The sequence below is a fragment of the Gossypium raimondii genome, chromosome 9, assembly GCF_025698545.1.
Source record: "Gossypium raimondii isolate GPD5lz chromosome 9, ASM2569854v1, whole genome shotgun sequence".
Classification (NCBI taxonomy): domain Eukaryota; kingdom Viridiplantae; phylum Streptophyta; class Magnoliopsida; order Malvales; family Malvaceae; genus Gossypium; species Gossypium raimondii.
This window is the reverse complement of record NC_068573.1, coordinates 5,521,963-5,543,890: the sequence shown is the minus strand read 5'-3', so window position 1 is coordinate 5,543,890 and position 21,928 is coordinate 5,521,963. Positions and strand designations below refer to the sequence as shown.

At 37.9% G+C, this 21,928-nt stretch overlaps 3 protein-coding genes across 3 annotated transcripts; all 3 read right to left on the bottom strand.

Annotated features, from left to right (window-relative positions):
* Window positions 1-6,728: 6,728 nt before the first annotated feature.
* On the bottom strand, window positions 6,729-8,856 carry LOC105797411 (uncharacterized). The gene is made up of 4 exons (XM_012627394.2): window positions 8,644-8,856; window positions 8,070-8,353; window positions 7,409-7,938; window positions 6,729-7,306 (listed from the first exon to the last, which is right to left on the bottom strand). Exons 1-4 carry the CDS (start codon window positions 8,854-8,856, stop codon window positions 6,729-6,731), a joined length of 1,605 nt encoding a protein of 534 aa, XP_012482848.2.
* Window positions 8,857-9,487: 631 nt separating this feature from the next.
* Window positions 9,488-11,464, bottom strand: LOC105797410 (uncharacterized). Its single transcript, XM_012627393.2, has one exon. It carries the CDS (start codon window positions 11,462-11,464, stop codon window positions 9,488-9,490), a length of 1,977 nt encoding a protein of 658 aa, XP_012482847.2.
* A 7,190-nt stretch (window positions 11,465-18,654) lies between these two features.
* On the bottom strand, window positions 18,655-19,316 carry LOC128032531 (secreted RxLR effector protein 161-like). Its single transcript, XM_052621137.1, has 2 exons — window positions 19,276-19,316; window positions 18,655-19,207 (listed from the first exon to the last, which is right to left on the bottom strand). Exons 1-2 carry the CDS (start codon window positions 19,314-19,316, stop codon window positions 18,655-18,657), a joined length of 594 nt encoding a protein of 197 aa, XP_052477097.1.
* Window positions 19,317-21,928: the final 2,612 nt, after the last annotated feature.

The following is a 21,928-nucleotide window of genomic DNA, read 5'->3' as shown; positions in this document are numbered from 1 at the left end:
ATGAAGAAATAGGACAAGGCTTTAAGGTATGTATCAAGCCACTATCTTTAAGGTTATATTCGCCCTCACCTATATTCAGTGTGCAAAAGAGTTTCGAGCAAATTAACCTCGAGGATACAATGAAGCTGATGACTATTTGTATTTTGCACTAACGAGAATAGTCCATTGAACACCGAGCAATGTATAACAAGAAACTCAATTTTTACAAAGGATTTTTGCAGTAATACTTTATAGAATAATCTAATAATATTAGAAAATAGATGAAGGAAGGAAAAAAATTTTAGAATTTGTTGATATGATTTCCAAATGAAATCTCATTCCTATTTATAGGAATTTTCATGTCTCTTCATAGAAATATCTTTCAATAGGTATCTTTCGAATAAAATATCTTTTAAAAAGCATATGTTTATTCATTTAATTTTATAACTATGCAAGTAATATTGTTCGAATAGTTAAATTTTTAAAAGAAAATCAAATGATATAACTTTTGACCAATGACCAAAAGATTTATATTTTAATTAATTACACCTATTCATTTATAGTTATTAAAACTCTATAAATATTTGAAAATGTTCCAACAGTTTTAAAATTAAAGTAAATTGCACTTATTTAAACTATTTTTATAGTAGTATTCAAATTATTAATGAAATCGTGAACCAAATAATTCAAGTATTAAATGATAAATATAACATTATTCAAGTTAATACACAATTAAATCTGTATACTGCATATAGCATGACTATACAAACTAATGTACTTATACGAGACAAAATCTTTATAACCGACTACAAACGAACGATGGCTCATTTACAACCCATTAAAGCCTTTGGCTAAGAAAAGATTACTTAGTTCAGCCCATAATTATTAATAAAAAATTGACCCAAATCCATGTATGTACTTTTCTTTTGGTGAAAAAGGGGAACAAACTTTGATGCACAACTTGTCTATGGGCATTGTTGACACCATTTTTTGACGGAAAACGGGGATCGACTTGGGTTTTGAAAAATGAAACGGGAGTCGCCACCAATCCCTTTTTTTTATGAGGTGTGATTGGATCACCTCGAAAAGTGGTTATTTTTAATAAATAGTTTGATTTTATTAAAACAACAAGTTTGGTCCACAAAATTCAGAAAAATGGGTTCGGGAGTCGGTTACACACGAGGAAGGATTAGCACCCTCGATACGCCCAAAAATTGGTACCTAGTTGATTAGTTAATGTCTTGATGTCGATAATTGAAAACTTTGAAGAATTTTAAAGATACGATCCTTGTATTAAAGGTTAAAAAAAAATTTGGGAAAAGAAACATATTTTACGTTAATTGAGAAAGAGAATCGTATCCAGTAAGTTAGGACACAATATCTCGAATTCTCGATACGAGAGAAATGCTTAATTAAAATGTATTTTAGCTATCTCAGATTTAAAAAGCGAGATCACGACCAGTAAGTTAGGACGCGATCTTTTTTCAAATCCCGAGATCATTTAAAACTTGAGTTTGAAAGGATTCATGTATTTAGATTTATTGTAAAAATCGTGACCCAGGAAGTTAGGGTACGATATTCTCAAATCTAAACACAAGATTTTGCTTATTCAAAAATCATAGTTTATGCATTGAAATAAATTAATTCAACATGAAATAATAAAACACGATGTCAATACTTGTAATAAGGCGATATTGAATACAATAAGCGAAAACAATACGAGCAATTGCTATAAAAATAAGATAAGTACAAATCAATAACATACTGAAATAGCAATATATACAAGCAAATAAAATTAAAACATTCATTCAAATCAATAAAGAAAATGGAATAAATAAATGAATAAGATTATAAAAAAGTAAAAAGGTATATGTGTACTTATAAAAATTAAAACGTATATTGATATATGCATAAAAATATGTGTATAAACTATAAAATATAATACAAATATATATAGGTATGTACATATATATAAATAAATTATGAAAGATATACACATGTATAAATACTTTAAGCTTATAAAATATAAGAATATATAAACATCTATATATATAAGGCTAAAATAATAAAAAATAAATATATTAACAATAATAATGAATAAATAAAAGGAAAATAAAAGCGATAATAATTATAAATAGTAATGATAATATTATTATATTTAAAATAATTAATTAAACAATAAAATAGATAAAAGCAGGCTAAATTGAAATAAAACGAAATATTGGGTAAATTCGAAAATAAAAAAACAAAAAGATTTGGAGTAAAACGCGTGTCAAAAGGAAAGGACCAAAGGGAAATATCACCCTATTGACCAAACGACGCTGCTCGCTTTAATGCTCACATGGTCTATGGACCACATTGAAACAGACGCGAGAATTCATGGCCAAAATTGAAAATAATAAAGAAACCGAATTGAATACACAGAAAACGAGGAGGGGCTTATTGCGCCAATAGACCATCTCATGAAAACGCGCGGATCCCCCTGGAGCGGGTCGGGTCGCGCGCGGGTCATGGGGCTAAAACGACGCCGTTTCACTTTTAGTATAAATATTAAAAAAACTCAAAAAAAAGATCAGATTCGTCATTTTTTTAAAAAAAACTGAGAGAGAACTCTCTCTTTTGCATTCTCTCAGGCCCTGGCGCCGGTCATCGGCCGATCTAGGCCTCTGGTGTGCCTCCGCCCTAGCACCGCCGCATGTGGTGGCCGGCGACTCCAAAATCGGATCTTTTGATCCTTTTTTTGAAGCCAGGCGTGTCTTAGGCACAAATCTAGGGCCAAACCTCGAAAAAAAAATCTGAAGCTTGAAGAACGAGGGGAAACCGCTCGTCTTCTCCTTTCCGGCGCGGCACAGGTAACTCGCTTTTCTTATTTTTGTTTTGTTAAAAGAGTTGTAGAAAATAAACAAAAAATAAAATAAATAAAAAATAGAAGAAATTAAATAAAAACGCAAGAACAGGGAAGAAAATAAATTGAAATCAACCTTTTTCTTTTGCTTTTTAATCTTCTTCTTATTCACTGGTTGTTGTTAATCGATTGTAAAAAAAATACAGACATGGTGTTTGGCTTTTATAGCCGATCCATTTCTATTTTCTCTATTATTTTGCTACTTTGCGTGTTTTCCCCTTGTTTGCAAAGTGATTTGATGCTGATGGATTAGGTGGCAGAGTTGGTGGTTACTAGAGGTGACGGCAACAGAGAGGAAATGACGGCGGCGGCGTGGAAGTCAAAATGGCAGGTGGTGCGGCTGAAGGTAGTAGGCTAGGGCTCTGTTTTCTGATTTGCACTTTGGGCCATTTGGGCCATTAGGGTTTAGTTTTAGTGGGTTTAGATTTTGGGTCTAGGTTTGGGCTGATGGGTAAGGTCTAGGTGGTTTTGGGTATTGGGTATTGGGTTAGTGTTGGGTTTGGTTATTGGGTAATGGGCCTCGGTTAAAAAAAATTAGGCTTGTACAGCTGCCCCTCTTTGCTCGTTGTCGTGTAACGATAACAGAGCAAAGACTAAGAAAGCCTAATTTTGCCCAGGCTCGTCGAGTTTCGACTTCTCTTGACGCTTTTCTTCTTCAGGTAGCCTCATTCCAGTCTACTGTGTCTTGTCGCTTCAATCCACTCCACTGCACTTCAACAAGATCCGACTTGTAGCTTCAATCTTCTTTGCAGCAACTTCAGGGGGACGAGGTTTGTGGTTTAAGTCTACTCCACTGTAACGTCAGGGAGATAGAATTACTAGCTTCAATCTGCTCCGCTGTAACCTCAGGGAGATAAGATCTGAAATTCTTGATTCATTCTCTCTGTAATCTCGTGGAAATAAGACTGACGCGATCTACTCTTTGTAACTTCAGAGAGATAAGATCCTTCATTTTAATCCGTTCCTCTGTAATCTCAGGGAGATAGGATTTGCAATTCTTCGGTCTGTTCCACTATAATCTCAGGGAAATAAGACCTGACGTGATCTACTCTGTTGTAACTTCAGAGAGATAAGATCCTTCATTTTAATCCGCTCCACTGTAATATCAGGGAGATAGGATTTGCAATTCTTCGGTCTGTTCCACTGTAATCTCAGGGAAATAAGAACTGACGTGATCTACTCTGTTGTAACTTCAGAGAGATAAGATCCTTCATTTTAATCCGCTCCACTGTAATCTCAGGGAGATAGGATTTGCAATTCTTCGGTCTGTTCCACTGTAATCTCAGGGAAATAAGACCTGACGCGATCTACTCTGTTGTAAATTCAGAGAGATAAGATCCTTCATTTTAATCCGCTCCACTTTAATCTCAGGGAGATAGGATTACTAGCTTCAATCTGCTCCGCTGTAATCTCAGGGAGATAAGATCTGAAATTCTTCGGTCTGTTCCACTGTAATCTCAGGGAAATAAGACCTGACGCGATCTACTCTGCTGTAACTTCAGAGAGATAAGATCCTTCATTTTAATCCGCTCCACTGTAATCTCAGGGAGATAGGATTACTAGCTTCAATCTGCTCCGCTGTAATCTCAGGGAGATAAGATCTGAAATTATTCGGTCTATTCCACTGTAATCTCAGGGAAATAAGACCTGTATAATGAACCTAATTATACCTAATGATTAGGATGACATGATCAAAATGAAACAAACGCTTCTAACTAGACATGTGTGAATGGTGTTTGCATGAATGCAGAATTTTATTTTTCGTGAATGATCTCGCTTAGGTTACCATTACTTGAAATTCATTAAGGTTTTGTGACTGATGTGTTACAGCACCTTCTTACTTGACTAACTTTTCTAAAGGAACACTTAGCCAAATTGTCCCCCACTGGGACATAAAATTTGCACCATCAATCTCCCACTGTAACCCAAGGGTAGAAAAATACGGCTTTTTTCAATCTCCTCATATCGCAATTCAAAGATACAGAATGTGAAGCTCTTTGGTCCTTTACCTCATTCCCAAGGTGTCATGCCAAATGCTCATGGTCAAAATGAGGAATTTCTTCTCCAAAGAAACCTCTTCCTATTGCCTGGTGGTTATTGCTTGCTTGTTCATTGAAGCCTTGTCACCTAACACGACATTTGTCATTTTGTTTTATCCACGTTTGGACAACAAATTTTAAAAGGACACTTCAAATCTGGTGTGTTCTAAACAACGGTCCTGTTTCAGGTTCCTTCATTATTTAGAAATTTCTAGAGTAGTATGCAAAGCTCCTTTTGTTTGAACATTCAGTCCATTAATCGTTATTCCAAATGTTTTTGAAAAAAGATTATCACAATGGACAAACAAAATGCTATTGAGAACAAATCTCGAAATGAATGAGTTAACAAATTTTCCTAAGATGAGATGAAAAATAGACAAAATGAAATTTTATTGGGGAACAAAGCTTGAAATGAATACATCAATCAAGACAACAAATTTTGCCAAGATTCAAAATATAAGATAACAATAGGTGCCCCAGATATCGCAGCACGAGTTTCCCTGCATAAGTTTTTTTTTACACCATTTAATATGCGTTTAGGGAATCTACAGTATTTTGTCGATACCCTAAGATGTCGCCTACCCTTTCTTGTGATTCAGGTATAGCGAGACCACCACTTGCCCCAGATTTTTAATCAAAATTTGAGTTGTTCCGTTCACCTCATGCCTCATCAAAATTTGAGCCGTCTTTTTCAGGTTTTCAACTCAAATCCCTTTTGGTCTCAAGGCGCCCTTTACGGGTTTTCACCTTGGCCTCTCTTTTTTTCTTTTTTATTTATTTATTTTTTTAAACCCCTTTTTTCAAGTGAAATATTTCTTGACTGAGTTTGAATTCACAGAATTTGGCAGGCTTTTACCATCCATTTCGCTTAAGATTAAAGCTTCTCCTAAAAAGGCATTTTTTACCACATATGGACCTTCCCAATTTGGCATCCATTTTCCTCTAAAATTCTTTTGTAGAGGAAGAATCTTTTTCAACACCAAGTCCCCCTCGTACAATTCTCTGGGACGAACTTTTTTGTAATAGGCTCGCATCATTCGTTTCTGATACATCTGACCATGACGAATAGCTTTTAACCTCTTTTCTTCTACCAAGTTTAGCTGGTCATATCGAGATTGAATCTATTCAGCCTCATCCAACTTTAGTTCAGCTAATACTCGGAGAGAAGGAATTTCAACTTCTATGGGTAAAACTGCCTCCATCCCATAGACTAAAGAAAACGGCGTTGCCCCCGTAGAGGTCCTAATAGAGGTACGATATGCCAGAAGGGCAAAAGGTAGTTTCTCGTGCCAGTCTTTGTAGTTTTCAGTCATTTCCCTACAATTTTCTTGATATTTTTATTAGCTGCTTCCACGGCACCATTCATTTTTGGACGGTACGGTGACGAATTGTGGTGTCTGATCTTGAACTGACTACAAACTTTCGCTATTGAGTTGTTATTCAAGTTTAGTGCATTATCAGATATGATCCTTTCAGGCATCCCTTATCGACATATGATCTCTTTTTTCAGAAACTTGCTAACTGCTGACTTCGTGACATTTGCATATGAAGCAGCCTCCACCCATTTAGTGAAGTAATCAATAACCACAAAGATAAAATGATGCCCGTTAGAAGCCTTCGGAGATATTGGCCCAATAACATCTATTCCCCACATGGAGAAAGGCCATGGAGAAACCATAACATGAAGAGGTGACGGTGGTGCGTGCATTTTGTTACCATAAAATTGACATTTATGGCACTTTTTGGCATAATTAATGCAATCCCCTTCCATGGTGGACCAATAGTACCTGAATCTCATAATTTGTCTAGCCATTGGCATGCGTTCCACAGATACCTTCATGCACTTCTTCCAAAATTTCTTTAGCTTCAACAGTGTCCACACATCTCAACAATACTTGATCTTTTCCTCTTTTATACAAGATATCCCCATCTAGGACATAATCAATGGCCAATCTCCTCAATGTCTTCTTATCATTTTCAGTCGCATGGTCAGGGTACTCACGACTCTTCACATATCGCAATATGTCATGGTTCCAGGGATGATCATCTTTTTCTCCTTCATTGTCAATGTTGCAACAATGGGCTGGAGCCTCATAAATGCTGATCTGGATAGGCTTCATATCCTCTAGCCTGTTCACTCTGAACATAGAAGCTAGGGTAGCCAAAGCATCTGCCATCTGGTTCTCATCTCGTGGGCGATAACTAAAGGTGACACTATCAAATTCCTCAATCAATTCCATAACCAATTTTCGATAGCAGACTAACTTGGGGTCTCTTGTTTCCCATTCCCCTTTGAGCTGGTAAATTACTAATGCAGAGTCCCCGTATATCTTTAGCACCTTAATTTTCCGCTCTATGGCTGCTCGGATGCCCATAATGCAAGCTTCATACTCAGCCATGTTATTTGTACAATCAAAATCCAATTTGCTAGTGAAAGGGTAATGATCTCCACTAGGGGACACGAGTACTGCCCCGATTCCGTTGCCTATAGCATTTGAAGCTCCATCAAAATTTAGCTTCCAAGGACCACCTTCTTGGAAATATTTTTCTATAGTTGCAACATACATCAAATCTTCATTTGGGAAATCAAAGTTTAAGGGTTCATAATCCTCCAGCGCTCTACTTGCCAGGAAGTCCGCTATTGCACTCCCTTTTGCAGCCTTCTGGTTCACATAGACTATGTCAAACTCAGATAGGAGAATTTGCCATCGGGCCATTCTTCCATTCAAAGCGGTTGATTCCATCAAGTATTTTAGGGGGTCCAATTTAGAAATTAGCCAGGTTGTATGGTACAACATGTACTGTCTCAGTCTTCGAGTTGTCCAGATCAGGGCACAACATAACTTCTCGATTGGCGAATATCTTGTTTCGCATTCGGTGAACTTCTTACTGAGATTGTAGATTGCTCTTTCTTTTCGTCCTGTCTCATCATGTTTACCAAGCACGCATCCCATGGAATTTTCAAATATTGCCAAATCAGTATTAGCGGTTTGTCTGGGCAAGGTGGCATCAGCACTGGGGCGTTGGACAAGTAATGTTTCACTTTTTCAAAAGTTTTTTGGCACTCCTCATCCCATACACCTGGATTATGTTTCTTAAGGAGACGGAATATAGGGTCACATTTCTCAGTTAATTGTGAAATAAACCGAGCGATGTAGTTCAGTCTTCCTAGAAAACCTCGAACCTCTTTTTGAGTACGCGGCGGAGGTAATTCTTGTATTACTCTTACTTTGTCAGGATCAATCTCGATTCCTCTCTCACTGACCACGAACCCAAGCAATTTTCCTGATCTGACCCCAAATGTGCATTTTGCTGGATTTAATTTTAGCTGAAATTTTCTCAACCTCATAAATAATTTCTTAAGGACCAGAACATGTTCCTCTTTCGTTTTAGATTTCGCAATCATGTCATCAACATAGATTTCTAATTCCTTATGCATCATATCATGAAACAAAGGTTACCATGGCCTCCGATCACGCTGTGCATTTTCAACCCAAATGGCATCACTTTATAGCAAAAGGTTCCCCATAGGGTTATGAATGTAGTTTTCTTCATATCCTCAGGATGCATCTTAATTTGGTTATATCCAGAGAAACCATCCATGAAAGAAAACAGTGAATGCCCCGTTGTGTTGTCTACCAAGATGTCGATGTGCGGCAAGGGAAAGTTATCTTTTGGGCTAGCCTTATTTAAATCTCTATAATCTACACACATTCGTACCTTCCCATCTTTCTTAGAGACAAGAACGATATTGGCCACCCACTTGGAGTATTTGACCACTTGCAGGAATCCAGCGTCGAATTGCTTTTGCACCTCCTCTTTTATTTTTAATACAACATCAGGTCTCATTCTTCGGAGTTTTTGCTGAACTGGTTTGCAATCTTCCTTTATAGGAAGTCGGTGAACTACAATGTCAGTACTTAGCCCCGACATATCTTGATATGACCATGCAAAGACATCTTTGAATTCTCGAAGCAACTCAATGAGGTCTTGTTTTACTTCTTCAGCTATGCATGTGCCAATCTTCACCACCTTTCCCTCTTCCAGGGTCACTGTCTCTACTGTCTCCTTGTGAGGTAGGATTTGTTTCTCTTCCTGCTCTACCATCCTCAACAAGTCTGGAGATAGGTTGCAATCTATGTTATCTTGAAAATCTTGAGATTCCTCTAAACACACATCTTGATCAAAAGGATTTCCTAAGTCCATAGTAGAGTCACTCATGTCATTGATATCTTGGGACCTGTTATAAGTACCGAAAAATGTACAGGGAATGTATGAATTTAAGGATTCTTATTTAATATAGTCATGAATGAATGAAAAAGAATGATAAAAGCATCCAAGATGACTATTCATGTGAAATAATGAAAAGAATATATACTCAAAATGCGAAAATATATTTCATTAAAATCATAATGTTCAAATATAAGCCCCTTTCATTTCACAAAAAGTTTCATTTTCTCTAGGCTTAGAACAATTAGTATGTTTTGAATATTACTCTGAAAAAGCTCTAAAAACTTCAGTCCCATCCTTGAAGGCATCTTCCCAGTCCTCTTCCGAGCATAGCTCATTTCCCAACTGTCATTTGTAGTCCCATCCTCGTGGCTCTAGATATGCTGGGCATCGGAATCTTCTTTCCCTCAATTACAGAGGTTGCATTTACGAACTCCAAAGATCGAAAGGAACATTCAACTGCCTCATCATCTATTCCCAAATATGGTGTGTCACTGGTTACCGATGCAATGATGTCTTCCTCAGCGTCAATCGTAATTAACCGGCCTTCTGTTACCAATTTCAACTTCTGGTGTAATGATGAAGGCACCGCTCCTGCTGAATGAATCCAGGGTCTTCCCAACAAGCAGTTATACGAAGGCTTGATATCCATCACTAAAAAATCCACCTCGTATATATTTGGGCCAATCAAGAGGGGTATTTCTATTCTTCCCATCACCTTCCTTTCAGTACCATCAAATGCTCTCACTATATTCTGGCATGATTTCATGTGAGAGCTATCCACCGGTAACCTATTTAAGGTGGATAGGGGTAAAACATTCAAGGCTGACCCATTATCAATTAGTACTCCTGCTAACGCATACTCCCCACAACGAGCAGTGATATGTAATGCTTTGGTGGCTCCTCTTCCCCCCGACGGTATTTCATCATCATTAAAGAAAATGAAATTGTCGGCACTGATATTATTAACCAAGCGGTCCAACTTATTCACTGAGATATCGTGAGCGACATAAGTTTCATTTAGTAGCCTAATCAACGTATTACGATGTATCTCTGAACTTATAAGCAATTCAAGCACCGAGATACGAGCCGGTTGTTTATGCAATTGTTCTACCACGCTGTACTCACTATGTTTCAAGAATTTTAGAAATTCTCTAGCCTCATTTTTGGTTACCGGCTGATTGACACGCGGTTCAGTTTTGTCTGTTTTTACTTTTCCCAACTCAACTGCTAAGGCTTTTCCTTTTCCAAATTCCACTCTCGCGTTTGCTGGATCATAGCGTTTTCCACTTCGTGTATAGAATCCTTCATCCTCTCCTGAAGCGTTTACCAAGCTCTCTTTCCCTGGAATTGTCACATTGCAGTCGTAATTCCAAGGAACCTTTTTGCTATCCTCGTAAGGAAAGGATACAGGTTTTTGGATTATGACCTTTGGCGCTATTTGAATTCCAGATTCTCTGCTCATTGGTTTTGAAATAATTACCACTGGGTGACTAGCCTTTTGGGCTTTCCCCGTGGATCCTTCTTCTTCAGCATAAACTTCTCCTTCTTCTAGTCCATTAATCTCTTCATAAAATTCCAACTCTTTTTTATCCATTAAGTTTTGCACCATGGTTCTGAATTCGGTACATTTTTGGATGTCGTGGCCTTCTTCTGCGTGGAACTCACAAAACTTACTTACTCCTTCAGGCCTTTCTATTGAATCTTGCTTGATGCGACCTCCTTTCACCATTTGTTTCCAAACCCATTCAAGGGGGGTCCTTATCTCTACTACATTGGCTTTGACTCTCCTTCCTCCATTCTCAATTATCGCGTTCACCCCTTCATCATGATTGGGCAACGGTCTTTCCGTGTTGGGTGAGTCACCAAATTTGACAACGCCCAATTTGATAAGTCCTTCCACTACCTTTTTGAAAGTAGTACAATTTTCTATCGAGTGTCCTGAAATTCCGGCATGATTGTCACACTGAGCGTTTGTGTCATACCATTTTGGATATGGGGGTTGTAGAGGACTTAAATAACGAGGAGCGACAACATGCGCATTAAATAAATTCTGGTACAGCTCCTTATATGTCATTGGAATGGGAGTGAACTGGGGCTTCTCAGTATTTTGCCTCATTCCCGACTCTTGTTTCGATGAGCCCTGTTGATTAATGACCGCTTTCCTCGGTTGACTCACAATAATTGATTTACCGTAGGCATTCACATTATTCACTTCATTTTCTCTTTTCCTCGAGGCTGTCCTTTTATTGTTCTCCCCTCCGTCTATTCTTCCACTTTTAATAGCATGCTCGATCATTTCGCCGTTCATGATTATATCCGAGAAATTCTTTGAAGTGCTTCCCAATATGTGAGTGATGAATGGGGCTTTCAATGTGTTAATAAAAAGCGTCGTCATTTCTTTTTCCAAAAGAGGTGGTTGCACTCAGACCGCACTTCTCTCCACCTCTGTGCATATTGTCCAAGCTTTCGTTCGATTTCTTCTCCAAATTCTGCAGAGTTATCCTGTCAGGCATCATTTCTGAGACATGATTGTATTGTCTCATGAATGCCTGTGCCAAATCTCTCCAAGTAGTAATTTTGGTTCGGCTTAGTGATTGTACCATTTTAACGCCGACCAGTAAGACTATCTCGAAGCGGTGTATTAATAATTGATCATTATTAATATACCCGTCATTCTCCTGCAGAACATAGTGATATGGGCTTCTGGGCAACTGGTCCCATTATATTTCTCAAATTCCGGCATCCTAAATTTGTAAGGAAGCACCAGATCCGGAACTAAGCTCAGATCTTTCGCATATATTCCACGATACCTGTCGATACTTTCTATTGCCCTAAACTTCTCTTCAATCCATTTCCATTTCTCCTCAAACTGCTTTGGTAACTCTTCCTTTACCTTGTCTTTCTCAGCTACTTCATCGAAATCCGGGACAACAAAATTAACCAGATTATCGCCAGGACTAGAACCAGATCCGACCTGAAGGTTCTTCAGTATTGAAGGATCACCTTGAAGATGCTGAGGCCTAATTGAAACAGAAAGTCTTCGTGGATGTGGTTCAGTCTTAACTTGCGCATGCGGAGGTGTGAATCTTGGAGGAAAAAGTGGTTCATCATTGTTTTCTTCTTCATCGCAAATCACAGGACCTTTCCCTTTATCCGCTCCCTTAGTTATTAATTGCGTCAATTTAGTCATTAGGTCATCCTGAGACTCCTTCATCTTTTGTACCATGTCTTTTTGGATCTTTTCCACATGTTCTTTCATTTGCACCTGCCACTGGTCTTGCATTTCCTTTTGAAGCCGTTCTAGTTTTTCCAACCTTTGTTCCATAATTTTTGACTTAGCCCGAGTACCGTAACAGTGTCGATTTTCCAGGTTAGCTGAAATAATTTTATTCAATTAGGGTCCTTTAATGGTTGTTAATGCATATAATGTGATGCAATGCATGAAATGAATGCAAAAGGGGCGTTGATTCTAATTCAATTTCATTTTAAAAACTTTACTAGAAAACAAACTTCTTAAGTAACGAGGCTAACTCTTGTCCTTGACTTGACACTAATTCGTACTTCACGCTCAACACATCAGCTTGTACTGCTAACGTCTGCAAATGGTCAGCCACCTCTCGGATTTGAAGCACGGCTTCTCCCATAATGTGATCCCTATCTCTTACTTGGTTCTGAAAGTAGTGCAACTGCTCGGCTTGACAATCTTCATTAGATTCCAAGTACTCAATCCGAATCTCACAATTTTGCAATGCTGCTTCTAACTCTTCAATTTTATTTAAGCTTGCCCTTAATTCCATCACAGAATTCCGATTTCGATGCCAATGAAGAGATCCTTCTAATTCAGTCACTCTGTTCTCCAGCTCCCCTTTCTCTTTCTGATTCTCCGACAAACTCCTCTTTAAAGTCTCGTTCCGTGCTTGAATTTCTTGGAACCTCCTTTCCCATTCATCAGCCCTATTCTTTTCTTCTTGAATCTCCTTGTGCCACTGTTCAGAAGACTTTCCCAACCCGGCAGTCCTCATTGATAATCGCAGCTTCTTGTAATCTGTTTTTAAACTATCAAGATCTTCTTTAGCCCTAGCTTTCCCTTTTCTTAGTCGCTCCGCCTCAAGCTTCTGAACATCTGCATCCAGTCTTAAATTCATTTTTTCTTCCTCTATTCACTCTATCTGCTTTTCCAACTCTGCATTTCTTCTTTCAAAATCCTGTTTTAAAATTTCCAGTTCAGAAGGGACGACCCTTAAATGCTCTTCTAATGACTGACTGCCTTCATGACTCGATTTGGGAATATTTTCATTGATTCTTCTGGCCCTCCATTCGTCGTACTCAGGAGTCGTCATTGGTCCTACAGCCAATCTCTTCATTCGTCGAGTTTGGTTCCACGCGTTGGATATCTCTCGAATCTTCTTTTTGTAACCATCACTCCCGTATGCGAATTCACACCTGACTAGTCCCTGGGTTGCGGGTATAAACTGTCTTGACCTGTATTGTCTGAGCACTAATAACGGGGCATATCCAATAGCTCCCCAGATTCCAAGTAGAGGGACCCAATCAAAATCACCACACCGATACAAAATTTCGTCTGGAAGTAACCACGGAGCTCTCCATTCAATGTCCTCTTCTTGAAGGCTCTGAAGAATTGCCATCCATTTTTCCATCGAAATGTCATCTCTTCTCGGTGTACCTACTATCTCCTTTAGTGGCGAATAGTTTTCAGAGAAGACCCGATATGACACCTTATCCACTTTCCAAAAAAGACTATGGAACCATGCAAGTAATAACTGAACACGTCCGACGAATCTGCCTTCACCTACTCACCGACAGGCATTCAATGATCTGAATATTTCTGCTAGAATTGCTGGAACCGGAGTAACTCCCTTGTCGAGACGATCGAATAGATCAGTGACTGCCTCACCAATATGCCCCAAAGCTCTGGGAAAGATAACTAAGCCGTATATGCACAAAGCGAAGACATCTACCCTCTTTTTTACATCTGGATGCACTAGGACCACATCTTTCAAATTCCTCCAAGAAAGGCACTTGTTATCCCCTTTTTGTTTGATTCGGGCTGTGACCCACTGCTCACTCATACCTGTTATGTTCATCAATCTTCTCAAAAAGGGTGCATTTGCAGCTATTGAGTAGATTCTATCGACTTGACTCTTTGAACACCGAAGTAAAGCCATATATTCTTCTATCGTAGGTACCAAGTCGACTTTTCCGAATGTAAAACAACTGTAGGCGGGGTTTCAAAATTGTGCGAGAGCCCGAAACAGGTGCTTGTCTACCTTCATATCTAGCAGGTACGACAAATCCCCATAATCGGAATAGAACAATCGTCTGTCCTCCTCGTTCAACTAGCTCCAAATTTCTTTCAATTCTTGCAAATTGTTCTAGGTTACGCTAATATGGGTGAAGTCCCATAACTCAGATTCATATCCTTCAGCCAAACTATCCCCTTTCTCTCGTTGTGTCGTTTCTGACCAAATTCGGACCGCCGCATTATCTTTCACCTTATCAAGAAATCCCCTTTCCATGATAATCTTTCTTTCTAGAAACCAAATATGAACCAACGCCTTTTATAATGAAATGCCATGCAGTTGAAATGTCATGCATCCAAAATAAAACAACAAATGTTAGTATCAGGTATAAACATACAATCCAAGACAATTCAAAAAGAATAAAAGCATATATCAGGGTATCTACTAGGGTTTGGTGTAGTTCTACCTAAGGTGAGTCCCTAAGGTTCACTATATGAGGTTTGGCTCTAAAGTAAGGGTACCCGAACCAGCAGATTCCTCGATCTTCACCTACTGTAGGCTCTTACAGACCGAGTTCGGTTCAGGGGAATACATTTCCCTACGGCTACATGGAGATAAAAATCTCACGAAGACATAGGTACGGATGTATCCCGAAAGCGATCCACTATCCTGCACGAAGGTGAAAACCTCATGAAGGACTAGCTTCTCACTCCCACTTAAAAGGTGTGACCAACGGTCATGCAATGCAATGCAAAAAAAATTTAAAATACAAATCATGATGAGAATTATAACTCAAAACAAATGAAATGCAATGAGAGGATCGTATATTTAAATTAAATTTTCAACTTTCGACAAAAAGACAAGAAATAATCAACTCGTGGCTTGACTCTCTTATTTAAAGTCCCCAGCGGAGTCGCCAAGCTGTTAACACCATTTTTTGACGGAAAACGAGTCGACTTGGGTTTTGAAAAATGAAACGGGAGTCGCCACCAATCCCCCTTTTTTTTATGAGGTGTGATTGGATCACCTCGAAAAGTGGTTATTTTTAATAAATAGTTTGATTTTATTAAAACAACAAGTTTGGTCCACAAAATTCAGAAAAATGGGTTCGGGAGTCGGTTACACACGAGGAAGGATTAGCACCCTCAATACGCCCAAAAATTGGTACCTAGTTGATTAGTTAATGTCTTGATGTCGATAATTGAAAACTTTGAAGAATTTTAAAGATACGATCCTTGTATGAAAGGTTAAAACAAATTTGGGAAAAGAAACATATTTTACGTTAATTGAGAAAGAGAATCGTATCCAGTAAGTTAGGATACAATATCTCGAATTCTCGATACGAGAGAAATGCTTAATTAAAATGTATTTTAGCTATCTCGGATTTAAAAAGCGAGATCACGACCAGTAAGTTAGGACGCGATCTTTTTTCAAATCCCGAGATCATTTAAAACTTGAGTTTGAAAGGATTCATGTATTTAGATTTATTGTGAAAATCGTGACCCAGGAAGTTAGGGTACGATATTCTCAAATCTAAACACAAGATTTTGCTTATTCAAAAATCATAGTTTATGCATTGAAATAAATTAATTCAACATGAAATAATAAAACACGATGTCAATACTTGTAATAAGGCGATATTGAATACAATAAGCGAAAACAATACGAGCAATTGCTATAAAAATAAGATAAGTACAAATCAATAACATACTAAATAGCAATATATACAAGCAAATAAAATTAAAAATTCATTCAAATCAATAAAGAAAATGGAATAAATAAATGAATAAGATTATAAAAAAGTAAGAAGGTATATGTTTACTTATAAAATTAAAACGATATTGATATATGCATAAAAAATATGTGTATAAACTATAAAATATAGTACAAATATATATAGGTATGTACATATATATAAATAAATTATGAAAGATATACACATGTATAAATACTTTAAGCTTATAAAATATAAGAATATATAAACATCTATATATATAAGGCTAAAATAATAATAAAAAATCAATATATTAACAATAATAATGAATAAATAAAAGGAAAATAAAACTGATAATAATTATAAATAGTAATGATAATATTATTATATTTAAAATAATTAATTAAACAATAAAATAGATAAAAACGGGCTAAATTGAAATAAAAACGGAAATATTGGGTAAATTCGAAAATAAAAAAACGAAAAGGACTGGAGTAAAACGCGTGTCAATAGGAAAGGACCAAAGGGGAAATATCACCCTATTGACCAAACGACGCCGTTCTAGTTTAATGCCTGCACATGGTCTATGGACCACATTGAAACAGACGCGAGAATTCATGGCCAAAATTGAAAATAATAAAGAAACCGAATTGAATACACAGAAAACGCGGAGGGGCTTATTGCGCCAATAGACCATCTCATGAAAACGCGCGGATCCCCCTAGAGCGGGTCGGGTCGCGCGCGGGTCATGGGGCTAAAACGGCGCTGTTTCACTTTTAGTATAAATATTAAAAAAACTCAAAAAAAAGAGATCATATTCGTTATTTTTTTAAAAAAAACTGAGAGAGAACTCTCTCTTTTGCATTCTCTCAGGCCCTGGCGCCGGTCATCGGCCGATCTAGGCCTCCGGCGTGCCTCCGCCCTAGCACCGCCGCATGTGGTGGCCGACGACTCCAAAATCGGATCTTTTGATCCTTTTTTTGAAGCCAGGCGTGTCTTAGGCACAAATCTAGGGCCAAACCTCGAAAAAAAATCCGAAGCTTGAAGAACGAGGGGAAACCGCTCGTCTTCTCCTTTCCGGCGCAGCACAGGTAACTCGCTTTTCTTATTTTTGTTTTGTTAAAAGAGTTGTAGAAAATAAACAAAAAATAAAATAAATAAAAAATAGAAGAAAGTAAATAAAAACGCAAGAACAGAGAAGAAAATAAATTGAAATCAACCTTTTTCTTTTGCTTTTTAATCTTCTTCTTATTCACTGGTTGTTGTTAATCGATTGTAAAAAAAAAATACAGACATGGTGTTTGGCTTTTATAGCCGATCCATTTCTATTTTCTCTATTATTTTGCTACTTTGCGTGTTTTCCCCTTGTTTGCAGAGTGATTTGATGCTGATGGATTAGGTGGTAGAGTTGGTGGTTACTAGAGGCGACGGCAACAGAGAGGAAATACGGCGGCGGCGTGGAAGTCAAAAGGGCAGGTGGTGCGGTTGAAGGCAGTAGGCTATGGTTCTGTTTTCTGATTTGCACTTTGGGCCATTTGGGCCATTAGGGTTTAGTTTTAGTAGGTTTAGATTTTGGGTCTAGGTTTGGGCTGATGAGTAAGGTCTAGGTGGTTTTGGGTATTGGGTATTGGGTTAGTGTTGGGTTTGGTTATTGGGTAATGGGCCTCGGTTAAAAAAATTAGGCTTGTACAGGCATCACCCAACAATAAACAATATAAACAACAGGCTGGGATAGAACACACACATAGTAAGTCATGCATCCAGAGAAGAGTGAGTACTTTCCAATTGCGTCAAAGCAGTTGCACATTTGTTTCTTTCACGAAAAACGTGTATCAAAATGTTAGAACTCATAGAACAGAAGAGCATCCCTCATTCATCAACCAAGGAGACAATAAAATATTAGTGTTTAATTTAGCCCATCCCGACGAAGGGGGTTTCCACAAAAATGGGGTGAAATCAGGAAGGTTCAATCTTTTTGTAGGAGAAAGTGTAGTAATTTCGCCAGCACTAGTAATGATCCATTGAAGGAACCCTCTTAAGGGTCTATATTTGGAAAAAAAACTAACTCATTTCGGCAGAGCCAAATTTCCCATAAAGTGTAAATAGAAATTATGAACCAAGGGATTAGAAGATTTTGGATCCAACCTTTGGAGTTGACATTACCTTCAATCCATGTTGAAGAGGACAACTGCACAAGGGAAAAAATGAACTCAAAATAACCTTTTAAAAATAAGTGATGGTAAAGATTTCTAAGAGTATATTTGAAAAAACTGATGCTACATTATTCAACTAAAGATTAGCCTCTTATATAGGCTTTACAGAGCAACAAATCTTAATAGAAAATCATATCTCAATAGGAAATCATATCCCAATAGAAAACCATAACAAAAACAGAAAAAATAAAGGAAACAAACTAACACAACTCAACCAAATCTAAATTTAGAAAAGAAAAAAACAAAATAAACTTTGAATCATTCTCCAACACTCCCCCTTGATTCAAACTTGCACACACCAAGTAAGGCTTTAAGATAACAAAACTTCTCTTTCGATAATGACTTGGTCAGCATATCTACCAGCTGATCTTGAGTGCTGCAATATTCCAATGTTATCTCCTTTTTTGCAACCAGATTGCGTATAAAATGATAGCGAATGTCTATATGTTTCGTTCTGCCATGGAATGTTGGATTTTTTTGTCATGGTAATAGTTGCTTGGTTGTCACAAAATATTTCTGTTGCTTCCTTTTGCTCATGTTGAAGATCTGCTAACACCCTTCTTAGCCAAATGGCTTGACAAGCTGCTGAGGTTGCTGCTATATACTCAGCTTCTAAAGTTGACAGTGCTGCTGTAGCTTTCTTTTTCGAACTCCAAGTGATCACTCCCGAACCTAGAGTGAAAACATTTGCTGAAACACTTCGTCTATCATCCAACGAACTTGCCCAATCACTATCTGTGAACCCAGACAATCTGAAATTCGAAGTTTTGGAGTACCAAACACCATACCCTAAAGTTTCTGCAATATAACGCAAGACTCTTTTTGCTGCTCCATAATGAACTATTGAAGGTTGTTGCATAAACCTGGAAATAACACCAACAGGAAATGAAATATCGGGCATGGTATGCGTTAAGTAAATTAAACCACCTACCAAGCTTCTGAACCTTTTTGCATCTGCCATTTCTCCTCCATCTTCTTATTGTAATTTCTCATTGATGTTCATGGGTGTAATTGTAGGTTTGCAATTAAGCATGCCAAACTTACTGAGAAGATCCTTGGCATATTTTCTTTGTGAGATAAAAATACCATCTTCAGCCCGATGAACTTCAAGACCAAGGAAATGATGCAGTAGATCCATATCCGACATCTCAAATTCATTCATCATTTGAGATTTAAACTCATCCGCAAGAAAAGTAGAAGAACTAGTATAAATGATATCATCAACATAAAGACAGACAATGATGAAATCATTACCTTCCTTTTTTAGATATAAGGTAGGCTCGTTCTCACTTCTCACGTATCCTTTTTCCTGAAAATACCCATCAATCTTGCTGTACCATGCTCGAGGGGCTTGCTTCAGTCCGTATAATGCCTTTTTCAGCTTGTACACCTTTGTTTCATTGCCTTTCTTTATGAAACCTTCCGACTGTGCTACATAAACCTCTTCTTGTAGATCTCTATTAAGGAATGCTGACTTGACATCAAATTGATAAACAAGCCATTGCAATTGTGCAGCCAATGCTAGAACAAGCCTCACTGTTTCAAACCGAGCTACCGGAGAGAAAGTTTCTTTGAAATCAACACCATATTGTTGTGCATAACCTTTTGCTACAAGACGAGCTTTGTGTTTCTGTAAGCTTCCATCAGCAGCAAACTTTGTTTTGAACACCCACTTCAAGCCAATTGCACTTTTGTCTTTCGGTAAGTCTACCATTTCCCATGTTCCATTCTTCTCAATAACTTTCATCTCTTCCTCCATTGCCTTCTGCCACTCTTCCCTTTCAGCAGCCTCTTCATAGTATATAGGATCTGAAATAGTAAGAGCAAACTGACAAGATTCATAAGTGTCATTAGCATATTTTGGATTCAGCTTTCTGGCCCTTGCCGATCTTCTAAGCGGGAGTTGCTCAGCTAAAGGCTCTTCAGAAATTGTAGCTCTTGGTAAGTTAAGAGGTGAACTTGCTGAATTTAACTCTTGCCTTTCATCTTGTGAAACCTCAATGGGCATAGAGATTTGCTGATGTACCTGCTCTTCATTCCAATCCCAGCTTGCATTTTCGTCAAAAACAACATTCCTGCTAATAATCACCTTGCCACTCAAAGGATTGTAAAGCCTATGCGCTTTGGATTGAGAGCAATAACCAACAAAGATGCATTTCATAGACTTTTCATCAAGCTTGCTTTGATTGTGTGAATCTATCAAAGAATAGGCAATACAACCAAATATTTTCAGATGGCTTACCGAAGGTCTCCTAGCACTCCATGCTTCATAAGGTGTTCGGTTGAGAACCGCCCTTGTTGGAGACAAATTCAGTAAATAAACATCAACAACAACACTTTCAGCCCAAAACTTATCTGGCAGCCCCTTAGATCTTAGCAAACTTCTTGCCATTTCAACAACCGTTCGGTTCTTACGTTCAGCCACACCATTTTGCTGCGATGTATAAGGTGCTGTCAACTTTCTATGTATGCCCTACTCTTCACAAAACTGGTTAAAGTCATTAGACAAAAATTCTCCTACTCGATCAGTGCGTAAAGCCCTGATACTTCTTCCACTTTGCTTTTCAACGAGCGCCTTGAACTTCTTAAAAATCTCAAATGCTTCTGATTTGGAGTAAAGAAAATACACCCAAATCATGCGACTACAATCATCTGTAAATAACAAAAAATAACGACTTCCACCCAAGGATTCTATTTTCATAGGTCCACAAATGTCAGCATGCATTAGCCCAAGACACTCAGACGCCCTTCTAGAGTTTCCTACAGGAAATGGTTTTTTACATTGTTTCCCAAATATACACCCTTCGCACAAATCTAAAGACTCAATTTTTGGCAGCCCAAACACCATTTCCTTCTGACTCAACAATTTTAGACCCTTTACATTCAAGTGCCCATACCGTAAATGCCACAACTTAGATTCGTTATTCTCTTTAACAACAAGAGCCTGACTTTCTACATCAGAGACTTCAAGAGGAAAGAGCTTGTTTGGTGTCATCTGAACATCAACAATAATTTTTTTCTGTTTTTTTGTCTCTAATCAAACAAGACATGTCATCAAACATGACAGAATATCCACTACCCATAAGCTGCCCAATGCTCAATAAATTTTGAGATAAAGTAGGAACAAAATAGACATTATAAAGGAGCTTTATGTTACCATGATTATTGCTTATCGCCACAGTGCCTTTGCCCTCAACTTGTATTTTCTTTTCATCACCAAGTCTCACCTTCACCTTGTATGACTCATCCAGCTCCTTAAACAAAGATTTTATCCCCGTCATATGATTTAAAAAACCGCTGTCTAAAAACCATATGTCTTTTGAAGCTATAACAACATCTTGATAAGCCATGAATAGCTTAATCTCTTCATCACCTTCTGTATAGTTGGCTTGTCTTTCCCTTTTCCAGCAATCTACCATCACATGCCCATATTTCTTGCAATAATAGCATTGAACATTGCTCCTGTATTGCTTCTGTTTTTCTGTCATTTGCCTTTGTTCATCATGTCCAGGACTTCTACCTCTGCCACGACCTCCTCTACCACGATAACCACTTCTGCCACGATAACCTCTTCTGTATGTGGC